This window comes from Fundulus heteroclitus, chromosome 13 (assembly GCF_011125445.2).
Source record: "Fundulus heteroclitus isolate FHET01 chromosome 13, MU-UCD_Fhet_4.1, whole genome shotgun sequence".
Classification (NCBI taxonomy): Eukaryota; Metazoa; Chordata; class Actinopteri; order Cyprinodontiformes; family Fundulidae; genus Fundulus; species Fundulus heteroclitus.
This window is the reverse complement of record NC_046373.1, coordinates 25,161,723-25,173,429: the sequence shown is the minus strand read 5'-3', so window position 1 is coordinate 25,173,429 and position 11,707 is coordinate 25,161,723. Positions and strand designations below refer to the sequence as shown.

The 11,707-nt window shown below is 45.3% G+C and overlaps 1 protein-coding gene across 1 annotated transcript in view; it reads right to left on the bottom strand.

The window, feature by feature from the left end:
• Window positions 1–11,666, bottom strand: part of LOC105915859 (zinc fingers and homeoboxes protein 1) — a 19,820-nt gene extending 8,154 nt beyond the window's left edge. Inside the window, exons 1-5 of the mRNA XM_012850109.3 lie at window positions 11,305–11,666; window positions 9,068–9,523; window positions 6,552–7,166; window positions 4,511–4,637; window positions 1–911 (exon numbers count right to left, since the gene is read on the bottom strand). The exon at window positions 1–911 is cut by the window's left edge and continues 346 nt beyond it. Of these exons, the coding sequence (XP_012705563.2) occupies window positions 1–911; window positions 4,511–4,637; window positions 6,552–7,166; window positions 9,068–9,414 (2,000 nt within the window). The 5' untranslated portion in view covers window positions 9,415–9,523; window positions 11,305–11,666. The remainder of the gene's footprint in view (window positions 912–4,510; window positions 4,638–6,551; window positions 7,167–9,067; window positions 9,524–11,304) is intronic.
• Between the last annotated feature and the right edge of the window lie 41 nt (window positions 11,667–11,707).

Below are 11,707 nucleotides of genomic sequence, written 5' to 3'. Positions count from 1 at the left end.
GTCAGCTTGGTTTCTGAGCGCAGCCGGCTCAGCTCCTCGTCTGACGGCATGTCCGCCTTCTGGAAGCTGGCCTCCAGGACGTGCAGCTGCTCCGTAGTCTTCTCCTTGAACTTCTGGGGCGTGAAGTCCGGGAAGGCGTGGCGGAATTTGACGCGCGGGTCGCTCGACAAGCCGGAGGAGCTCGGTGCGCTGGCGGTGGTGGGGGAGGAGTCGCTGGCGTCGTCGCTGGAGTCTATGACGATGGTGGCGGCCGTCAGGGCGGTGGAAGCGGCGGCGGCGGCGGCGCTCAGCTCCGGCAGCGACTCGCCGCTGATGTTCTCTGGGAAGCTGGCGCTGCTGCTCCTCCCTGCGCGGCCTGCTCCTGAGAAAGCCGCTCTGCCGGACGACGTTTCGCTCAGCAGCAGGCTGTGGTGATCCCTGGAGTTTCTCTGGTTGTAGCGGGTGTCGCTGAACCATTTCTTTATCGCCCTCTTGGAGAGTTTGGTGACCTCCATCAGCCTGGATATCTCCTCCTCGGTGGCGAACTGCCTCCTGCCGTAGCTCGCCTTCAGCTCCGCCAGCTGTTCTTTGGACTTCTTCGGCTTGGTGGCCCCCGCGTCCAAGCTGAGCGACGTGCTGGCGGACGCGGCCGACACCTCGGCGTTGGAGTCCGGCGCCGAGGCTTCGGCGGCTTTGGGCTGGTTGCCGGGCACCCCCGCCACGGTCAGAGTGATGGGGGACGCCACCGGCACGGCGCCCCCGCCGCCGGCCACCTGAGTGAGGACGAGGCCCGGCTGGCCGACGATCTGACAGGTCTGAAAGATGGACTGCAGCCCGTTGGTGGCGGCGCCGATGTTGGCGGGGATGACTGTGATGGTCTGGGGAACGGTCTGAACCGTGCCGTTAAACTTCTTTCTCCTCGCCTCCTCCACCTGCAGAGAGGAGAGGATAGAAAAGCACGCTTTTAATGATTTCTTTCTTTCAACAGGAGGCATGTCCTGCTTCCCATCATGCTAACTTTACATAAGGGAGAAGCGGATCCGGCGTCGGATTGAGATACGATCCACTCGTTGTTGCTAGAGTTCAACCGTTTCACTAGAAATGTAAATCTATTCCTGATTTTCACCTCTGGACAGGCAGTGGCCTGGAAAAATCAACAGCACTTGGGCCTAGACCTGATATCTGCACTGCAAAAAGGGAACTAAAATTAAGTAAATTTGTCTTGAAATGAGTGCATTTTTTCTTGATTTGAGCAGGTAAATATGATTATTTGCCAATGGAATAAGATTTTTGCACTTAAAGTAGAAAAAAATCATCTCCATCATCATTTTTCAGGTGCAGTAGCCTATATCTAATTATCTTATTTTAGGGGAAGAGCTACTAATCCTGTAAATAGTCTTATTTACCTGCTCAAATCAATGAAAAATACACTAATTTCTAGAAAATTTTACCTACTTTTAGTTCCCCTTTTGCAGTGTGGTAAAACAAATGCATTTTTATGCGGTTAGGCCTTTCACCCACACTATGTTTTTTACTATCTCTGAAAACAATTAATCCTGAAAGCTTGGGCCAAAGAGGAGATTTTTCTAAAAACTGCACATGACTAAACAAGCTTTCTCGTTTTCATACTTCAGTGCTGAAAGCGGATCAAACCTGGACAATGTCGACCAGTTAAGGCCCAAACGCACCGGCTGTCTTAATCTGATTTCTTCAAACCACACAGCCTTCACCCTGAGGTTTCCTCTACGCACCGCCGCTTTGAGATATAAAGTATTCACACCACAGTGTATAAGGTAAACCCCGACAGCATGAACAAGCCGGTATGGCAGTAAACAACGCTGCAGTCGCTGCCTGATCAAGCTCAAAGAAGATCACTGGCTCACTTTGGACCTTTTCAGTACTTTAGTGCTGCTGCCATGGGTTGCAGGGAGATTTCCCCAAAGCAGATGTTTCACTTTGCCACCGCGGCTCACTTCCTGTCTGACTCATGACTCTGCCGTCAAAGTGATACGTGGGTCCGACCAAAACAGACAGTCGGAGACGCAGTGAAGCGCCACATTCACTCCGATTGCTGCGGGCAGCCAATTTTCTGTCGGATCGGACGCCGAATCGGTTAGAGCTGTCCAGTAATAATAATAATAATATAGTAATATCATCTTTATTGTCATTGAAACATACATTACAACAAAATTTGTTCTCTGCTTTTAACCCATCACCCTTGTGGAGCAGTGGGCTGCCATGAGCGGCACCCAGGAAGCGTTCTGGGGTTAAGGGTCTTGCTCAGGGACCCAGAATGCAGGCGCTGGGGATCGAACCGGGTACTTGCATCCTTCTCAGAGTGCAAGCTCGCTGCTCTTACCACTCCCCATACACCGGTAGGCAATTTGGGGTTAAGTGCCTTGCCCAGGGGCACATCGACATGTGGCAAGGGGAAGCTGGAATCGAACCCACAACCTTCTGATTGCCAGACGACTACTCAACCCATCAAGCCACAGTCGCCCATAAAAAAAAAAAAACAGCCAACATGTCCAGCATGTTGCTCTGTGTGCATTAGATGAATTCATCACCACTTGATCCACAGACCAGAGATCCACGTTTCAGGCATTTCTGTCCGTTCTCCTCAGCAAAATGGCTCAGTGAGACCGGATGGAGGATATCTGAACATAAATGTTAAGTTCAGGCTAAAGCTTTGCCACACGGCTTTGCTTTGGTCTCTCTTCCACTGTAGCTCTGGCTAAATGTTTGCTGCCGTTTTCCTGTTGTTAGCTAAACATTTACCCCCGTGTCGGGTCTTTTGCAGCCTCTAAAAGACATTTGCAGAGTTCCCTACGAGGCTTGTGGCACTTTGCAGACAACACATACTGTGGCTTTCTTTTAAAAGTACTTTTCCCCGTTCAACGCCGCATTCATGGAGCACAGGACCAATAGTGGTTCTGTCAACCGATTCTCCCACATGAACAGCGAACCTCTGCAGCTCCTCCAGAGTTACAACGGCCCCTTGACCACTTCTCTGAGTAAAAGAGCGCTGTTTGCATCTGTTATTTGTAATTTTTTTAATGACCCATATAAAATGCTTTTTTTTTTTTTTTACACTTAAAATCACTCTTGTCATTTGCACGTTTCATTTAATCTGAGTATACCATTTTTAATAGCTGTACACTATTTTTTCTAAGGCTGTAAACTTGGCTTTACTTGCTGCTGGTACCACTGAATTTCTCCACTGGGGGACAATAAAGGATATTTATGTTCTATTCTAAAGGCACATTGGGACATTAATTAATAATACGTCTTGTTTATACTCTTTAAAAATTAAAAACAGTGAAGCTCCATGGTGCAGCGACCCTTTCTGAACCTCTTCTGCTTTAAGTAATTTCCCTCTGGGATTATTAAAGTATGTCTGATTCTGATTCTGATTGGACTGACCACGATTCTGACAAAACTCTCCACAACTGGAGTCCAGTATTTCGTGGCAGCGCTCTTCAGCATGGCACATCCTATGGGTGTTAAACATGCACATCATCCTTAATCCATCCCTTGACTTTTAATTTCAGTTAGATTAGATTCTACAATTCCCCTCTAACTCATTTAAAATTTGTAGAAAACTAAAAAGATGATTTTCATTATCAAAGATCGATTGTTTTTCTACTATAACCAATAACTGGAGGTTCTGACCTTTAAAGTACCGTATTACCAAAAACATAAATCTCAAACATTTCTCTTAACATAAAAAAGGTAACAGGGTAAACTACTTAATATATTTCTGCTTATTATTTTTTAAAGAGTCTATGAACCGCTGACCAAACCTTTACAGCCGGGGCTACTTCTATGAACTTCCAAACAGTGAGAACCAGTAACATTATGATTTATGGGTTTTACTCCTCTCTTCCCAATTAACTCATTAAAGCATTGTAGAGATGAACAGAAAAAGGGTAACAGGTGCATTTTGAAGTGTGTTGCTGCTGAATAAATCTGTGCAACAAGATAAAAAACTTCCAGGAAAAAAAAGAAAGACAGAAAGAAAACAGGTGAAGGTGCTGCATTCTGGGACGGACATAAAGTACGTGGTTTGACAAACTCATATATTTAGAGGACCAAAGTTAAGATCCATGTTTGAACACATCAGACAGACACACGCGTCTCATCTAAATCAAAAGAGCCTTAAGTCCCACAGAGAAGTGTACAAATTATGTGCAGAAGGTCTGGACTGGCCGACGACCCGCAACAAGCAACTGGAAGCTGATGAGCCAAAAGGCAATAAAACCGAGACACCCCATAAACGAGGTCACATAATCAGTAAAATCACACAGAACTGACTTTGAAAAAGCGTCGGCCAGAACAGCTCCAAGTCTGCCGGGCAGTTTGCTCCAAATTGCTGAGAGTTAATCAAACGCATCTTCTGACAGAGAAATAAAGACAGTTTTCAGAGCAATGCCAGTTTATATAGCGTATTAAGGCCCCACATAAAAAAAAAAAAAAAATCCAAATGTAAGCCTGCAGGAGGAAGCGTGGAGGGTTTGTTTAGAGCACCAACCTCTTCTGGTGTCCAGCTGACTCCATGTTTGAGCCTTTGGGCAGAAAACCAGACCTTGATCTGCTCCTCGCTGAACTTTGTCTGTGCCGACAAGCCGATGATCTCCGACACAGACGGATACGGAAACCTGCAACGACCAAAAAGGGATGCGTCTCCTGAGAATTCAAGGGATTCGGTAAGAGAAGAAAAAAAAAAATTTTCATAAATATTAGTTGTATCAGCCTTTTCCTTGTGCCGCCCTGAGATGCTTTTTGCTCCCGTTGAATACTGTAGATCTTAAACAGCTAATATCAGTGACACCTAAATTATTAGAATAAAAACTGCTTGTCAGACATACTGTATGCCTAATATTTAACGTAAAAAGTAGCACTTTTTTTCATAAATTGGTCGATCTTGCAACTTATATCCAGGTGCGACTTATATATCAATATTAAATGGTAATTCATTCTGACAAGCATGAACCAAGGAGTAAACATAACCGTCTGTAGCCACAAGAGGGCGGTCTAGGCTTGTCAAAACTATGCCGCTCCTGTACCACTTAAAGACGAATTGAAACATTAACTTATAGACAACAAAGACTGAACATGTTTATATGCTGTTTCGCTGTTTTAGTCAGCATTTACTCAGCGGAGAGTTACGTGGTGCAGCTCAGACCGAGACAGAACCCTTTTATTGGGCTGTCCGTGAAGCTAATAACAGCTAGCGTTAGCTTAAAGGTCTCTTATACGGGCGGGTTACAACTTCGCTGATGCACGTCAGCTTTATGTTGCTCCGAAACATCCGTGTCGTACTGTTAGCTTCGCACGTAGCATCGTCACGTTCACGGTTTAATTTAGGCGAAATCTGGACATTTTTGGCGTAACGAGGTGGATAAAACCTCGCTGCCGGGAGCTGGTAATTCCCATTTATCCTCCCAGGTATGCTCCATGTTATACGGCTGGTTGTGGAAGCAGCTGTGTAATTTAAGAAATTGGATTACCAGATTAAATGCCAGTTTTTAGCCTTGGATTGTGGGAAATAAATGTCCAAATAAACACGTAGTGTCTGGTGCCACTTATATATGTTTTGTTCCTCCTTATGACGCATTTTTTGACTGATGCGGCTTTATATTCCGGAGCGATTTATAGGTAGTTGTTTGCGCTGTTATTAAGGATTGTAATATTGTAAAATGTGAGCGTTGATTATTATTTCTATTATTCGCAAAAAGATGAGATGGAAACAATCCTTCCAAAAGGCAAAACATAGTTTTTTTACAAAGTGGATTCCTACTGTTGTGGAGAAACAACTGCATTGTAATGTTGATTTTAACAAACTTTAGAGCTTCGGGTTTTATTGTGGCAATTTTCATGGAGTATAAAGGTGTTGTACAGAATAATCGGATGAAACACTTCAGCAACGGAATATTAGCGGAGGTTCCTGCAGCGAACTGCGTGGTGCGAGCGACTATGGCGGAAAAGAGCGACCAAAAAAAACGGAATTAAAGTTTAATATATTACACTTTCGGTGACACAAATTACATTTTATGAATGATATTTTTGCAAGAATGTAGCTGCATAAAACCCAAATATCTGCTCGGTTAATGAAGGGCTTTCTGAACATTTTTTGCTTAACAGCGAAGGCGCTTTGGCTTTTTCGGAGATGTCCGTTCCTGCAGCGCTGACGGCCAGCTCGCCTCGCCGGCTGTCAGCTGACCAGGCGGTCAAGAACGCCCGACCCCCGGCACGACCGAGGGGAAGCTAAGCTGATATAATTCAGATTATATCTCTTTGCATTTGGTTTAGAGTTTCACTTCTCACTGGGATTAAAGTTAAGTTTCGTTTTATTTAACTTAAAATGTCTTACTGAGCAGGAGAGGAAATGAGGAAATGAATAACTCAGCCATCTTCAACATGCCTGTGACGATGGTACAGCTGCTGGAGGCCCCCCGGGGATTCAATAAACAGTTTGGGTGTGACTTTGAAGGCTTCACAGCTCTGAGCACACCTTTGGTGGAAAAGGCTCTGAAGTCTAAAGCTAGAATAAAAAAAAAAAAGATTGTTACCTGTTGTAAGCGCTGACGAGCAGGACGTTGTTGTCCATGGCACTGTTGTAGGTGGGGATGCTGCTGATGGGGATCAGCAGCTGGGTCTGAGGGCTCTGCTGGGTCTGCAGGGCGGACAGAACCTGGGCCAGGGTCCCCGGTGGCAGCACGGCGCCGCCCCCGGAGGAGCCTCCCTTAATCTGCAGCATGTTGGAGCTGTTCACCACGATGCTCTGAGGGATGGCCTGGACCTGCAGCGGCGCCGAGACGGGGATCAGGCGCTGGGTCGAGGCGGCGGGCGGCGCCGGCGACAGAGCGGGCGGCTCCTGGCCCTCGTCGTACTCGTCGTCGCTCTCCACCTTTATGACGTCGTCGACGGACGGTTTGTGCGCCGGCGCGAACTTTTTGGGCTCGGCCCGGCTCCTGATCCTCATGATGGGCGTCTTGCTGAGGGGGATGGCCTTGCGGGACACGTCCTCCGCCTCGTCGTCCTCCACCTTGACGAAGCTGCCGTCAAAGGTGAGATCGTTCACCGTCTGCTCGAAGACGGTCTCGTTGTTCCGCTTGACCATCGTCCGCGTGAAGTTGTCCTCGCCCGGGTGCAGCCGAGCATTGTGGGCCTGCAGCGTGTCGTAACTGGACAGAAAACACGACAGTAAAATATTCATCATTCCCCTCAAACGTATTGCCAAGATACTATTTCACACTAATATTTGGTGCCTTGAACAAGTATTAACACCCTTTGAAGCTCTTTATTCTTTTATTATATAACAATGAAAGATTTTTAGGGGATTTTATGGAACAGACCAACACAAACTAATGCATTATGGTGAAGAGAAAGGAAAATAATATGTGGATTCTAAAGTTATTTCAAAATCTCTCACATTTGGAGTTGTCAAATAGGAAGGGAAGTATCCTAGGCCCGGTGCGTTAACTTTGCTACATAAAAAAAAAAAAGAAAAAAGAAAAAGAAAATCCTAATAAAATAGCAGTTTCAGTGGTTTTCTTTTCAGTGGAATTTTAGACACAGTTTAAAAAAAACACAGGTCCAGTTCAACATGAATCTGAGATTATCTACTGACCTACTAGGTGATAATTATCATAATAATTATCTATTTTGACGTCTGAATGCATTCAGACAGTAAATTATGTACATACAAATGTTTTTTTTTTTAAATATTCACCTGTACACTGTGACTTTCTCCTGCATTGTTTACATTTCAATTGTTTTACTTTTAAATCAGTGCTGCACCTTATACTGTATTTTAAATCTACGATAAAATAATTACAAGCTGTATTCTTGCACATATGCCCTTGCACAATCAATTTCTGCACATACAAATGCTTTTAAAAATACTTACCTATAAACTGTGACTTCTCTTGCATTGTCTAAATTTAAATTGTTTACTTTTAATTCACTGCTGCACCTCATACTGTAAATTCAATTCTTACTGCAATTTTACAAGCTTTATGCAACGAAATTTCGTTCTGTACGCACTCTGTGCATACAAAATGACAAATAAAGTTGTCCAAGTCTAAGTCTAAATGAAAAAAACAACTAAGCACTGGTTGGTTTGGCAAATTAAAGATAAGGAATGTGAAATCTATATAAATACTGATGCGTTTATTTTGCACCGCTAGACGTTTGTCGTATGTTGGAAGGAAGACATTCTGGTTAAGGAAACACTTTTTCCTGCTTGATTTTCTTTTTTTCCATACATATTCAGACCTGGACGAGTAAACAAGCCAAATTTGTAGCGTTCCAGACTAGGGCTGGACGATATAGAAAAAAAGCATATTGATAAAATAGAAATCATATTGATCGATATCGATAATTATCAAAAAAAAAAATTCAAAATATACATTTTAAGTGCAGCCCTGGACAGTTTATGCTGTTGCTTAAAGACCTATTTTTAAATAAATGGATTAAAACACAACCCTTTATTCAACCAACGTTTTACGAAAACTGTAATTGTTAAAAAAGAAGAGAGAACACGCGCTCTCTGAACTCTCTGAAGGCTGATGGAGCTTTCCTGGGTTTGTGATTGGTTGGGAGGATGCAGTGACTGTAGTATTAATCTATATGATAGGCCAGAATGCACTGTTCTTTTATTGAACTTTTTATTGACCCCTGTTTTTTATGTTGAACCATACGTCTATTGATCGATATATATTGTTATTGAATTATTGTCCAGCCCTATTCCAGACTTTTCCACACCGTAAAGGAACCCTAAAAGTTTTTAATGCAGTCAATACAACAAACTTGCAGAACTGTCTGATTTCATCTGTCAAAGAGTTTTCTAAACCATATGTCATTAAAATTACACACTACTTTGTGTCGGTCTGCCACATAAAACCTAAAATAAAAATAAATTTTCAAATCCCTGCACAAGGAACTCTACATGAGCAGATTGTAATATGATTTATTATTGTTAAATAAATAAAAAAGCACCAACTCTGCAAAAACACGAGGGCTGAAACTGATTTCCACCTCCGACACAACCGGCCCGCCCGTTTAGGGGTGTGTCCCCGTCTACCTTTTGGTGTGGTAGTCACACTCCACGCAGACGTAGGAGGCGTTGATGACCACGTCCGGGTGCTCCGTGTCCACGTGCATGGTGAACAGGTTGAGCTCTGACGTCTGGAAGCTGCAGTACTTGCACTCGTATCCCCCTTCGGCGGCGTTGGAGTCCAGGTACGCGTCCGGCCCCGCGTCCCCGGCGGGTTCCTCGGGCAAAGCGGGAGCCTCGGCGTAAAGCGCCGCCGCGTCGTTGCCGTCCTCGGGCTCCGTGACGTCCATGACGTCCTCCGCCTCCGGATTTGAGTCGATGGGGTCCTGAGGGGGAACCATGCAGGGAATGGTAGACTTCCTCCTGCTCGCCATCCTTGGCTTGGGTCAGCTCGGCGGAGAACAGAAGAACGCGTAAGCTGTGCGGTCACGGCTCCATCAACGAGGATGCTGGCAGCTGGAATCTATCCGTCATTTTTGACCCCTGAGGGGAAAGAAGGCAACCGCTGTTATGAGGAACTACTTTAAAACACACAACTTAACAACTCAATGAGAGATCTGTCATGTGCAGCTGCCTATGCAGCGCGATAAGACACAAAAATTCAGCTTCTTCAACTCCAGCAACTGTCGCTTCGCCTCCCACGCAGGCGTCAAGTCGCTCTGGCTTCGCTTTAAATCGCCAAAATTGTGCGTTTTGCATCGCTATAATCGCGTATCGTCGCTCCCATGTTGCACCTGTGCTTAGGGGTATGATGTAACTCTGTCGCTCTGCCTGCTACGTTCGCGCTGAATGTCAACGCACCTTCAAGCGTCTTGTTTTGGTCTACAGACGGCACTCAAGCGCCACCTGCTGGTGAAACACCGCTTACTGCTCCTTTAAATACAAATATTCACAAGTACAGAAATGCTTCATACTTAAAGTAAAGTTGTGGCAGCGTTGTGTTGTGTTATCAGGGCCGCAAGACATCAGGAAAATGTAGACGAGGACAACACTGATGATTAAGCCACACTTTTATGACTCTTTCCTTCTTTACCGTTACAGAAACTCTCGACCAGTTTCTCTCAGCTTTAGTATCTCTGCCTCTAAAAGTGCGAATCTGATGCGGGCATTAAGGCCAGTTACTGCAGAGGGTGAATAAATATCCGCAGAAATGTGGGATTGTGACGTTGCTATGACGGCTGCATTATTACATGGCGTGCAGCAATTTGGAGAACCAACCAAAAAAACTCATGGGATGGCAAAATTCTTCTCATTTTGCCATCAGAGGATAGGAGTCTACCTTTAACTTGGTTCTAATTAAAGTCAGAAAGCATAATGAATGAATGTGCAGCTGATTGAGGCCTTAAAGAGTGTAACCGAGGTGACTATTTAGGTTTCGGCTGAATTTCTGGTTTTTTTTTGTTTGAAGAAATAATCATTAACCCCCAGTCGGTCGAGGCAGATGATCGTTCACACTGAGCCTGTTTCTGCTGGAGGTTTTTCCTTCCCGTTAAAGGGGAGTTTTTCTTTCCACTGTCGCTTCGTGCTTGCTCAATATGAGGGATTGCTGCAAAGCGTGATCAATGCAGACTGTCACTGTAGCTCTATGCTTCTTCAGGAGGAGTGAATGCTGCTGGTCAAGACTTGATGCAATCAACTGGGTTTCCTTAGATAATAAACCTTTTGATCAATCTGTATAATCTGACCCAATCTGTATAATCTGATTGAATTTGACTTTGGAAAGTGCCTTGAGATGACGTGTTTCATGAATTGGCGTTATATAAATAAAACTGAATTGAATGTTTTGACAGAACCGAGCTGAATTCTCAGGTACGAAGCTTCAAGCTCACAGTTTAGTTTGATGGGAAATTATCTGACAACCTTTTCAGATTAATCTCGCGAGGGGCCACGTGAAGCTGAAAATCAGGTGACAATAATAATAACAATAATAATAATAATAATGAGCGAGCACAGCTACATTACCGCCTACTTTACCCGGGTTAAGTGTCGTTGACGCCCCGCCTGAGGAACGTGCGCCCGGAGAGTCATAGCAACAGACCCGCTCTGCTGTCCCGTGTCTCCAGCTAGCTTTCCGTCTGACAAACACCCAGAGGAGCGACAACATCCTCCCTGCTAACGTTAGCCACCCGCGCGCCCCCCTCTCCTTTTCAGTGACCACGAGCCCAGTCCACGCGCGTGGCGGTGGGGTAACAGACCCACGCAGCCGCATCCAGCACCCGCCTGTCAGCCGCATATGTCCGGCCGCCCCGTCGCTTTCCGCTTACCTGCATGCTGGAACGAGCAGTTAGCTGACTAGCGGCTGTAGCCGTGTAGCATCTCCGCTTCGCCCTGTTGATGCGCAGTCTTCCGCCTTTTGCCCAAATTCACCACGGCTCACATCTGCTTCAGCCCGTCACGGAGCGGCTCTACGCGGCCGGGCTGGCGCTCACCACCGCCCGCTGGCTGCGGGTTTTTGCCGGCGCCGCTTCAGCGCGCATCGTTCACTCTGTTGTTTTTTGCTTCCAGAGAGGACATTTTCATAAAAATATATATATATTTAAAAAAAAGGCACCGCTGGTTTACCGAATACGACCAATTTTTTTGTAGCGCTGCTGAAAGCTAGCGAGGGCTGATAAAGGCATCCGGTTTGGGGATTTCAAAATAAGAGTCGCACTAAAGGTGATTTAA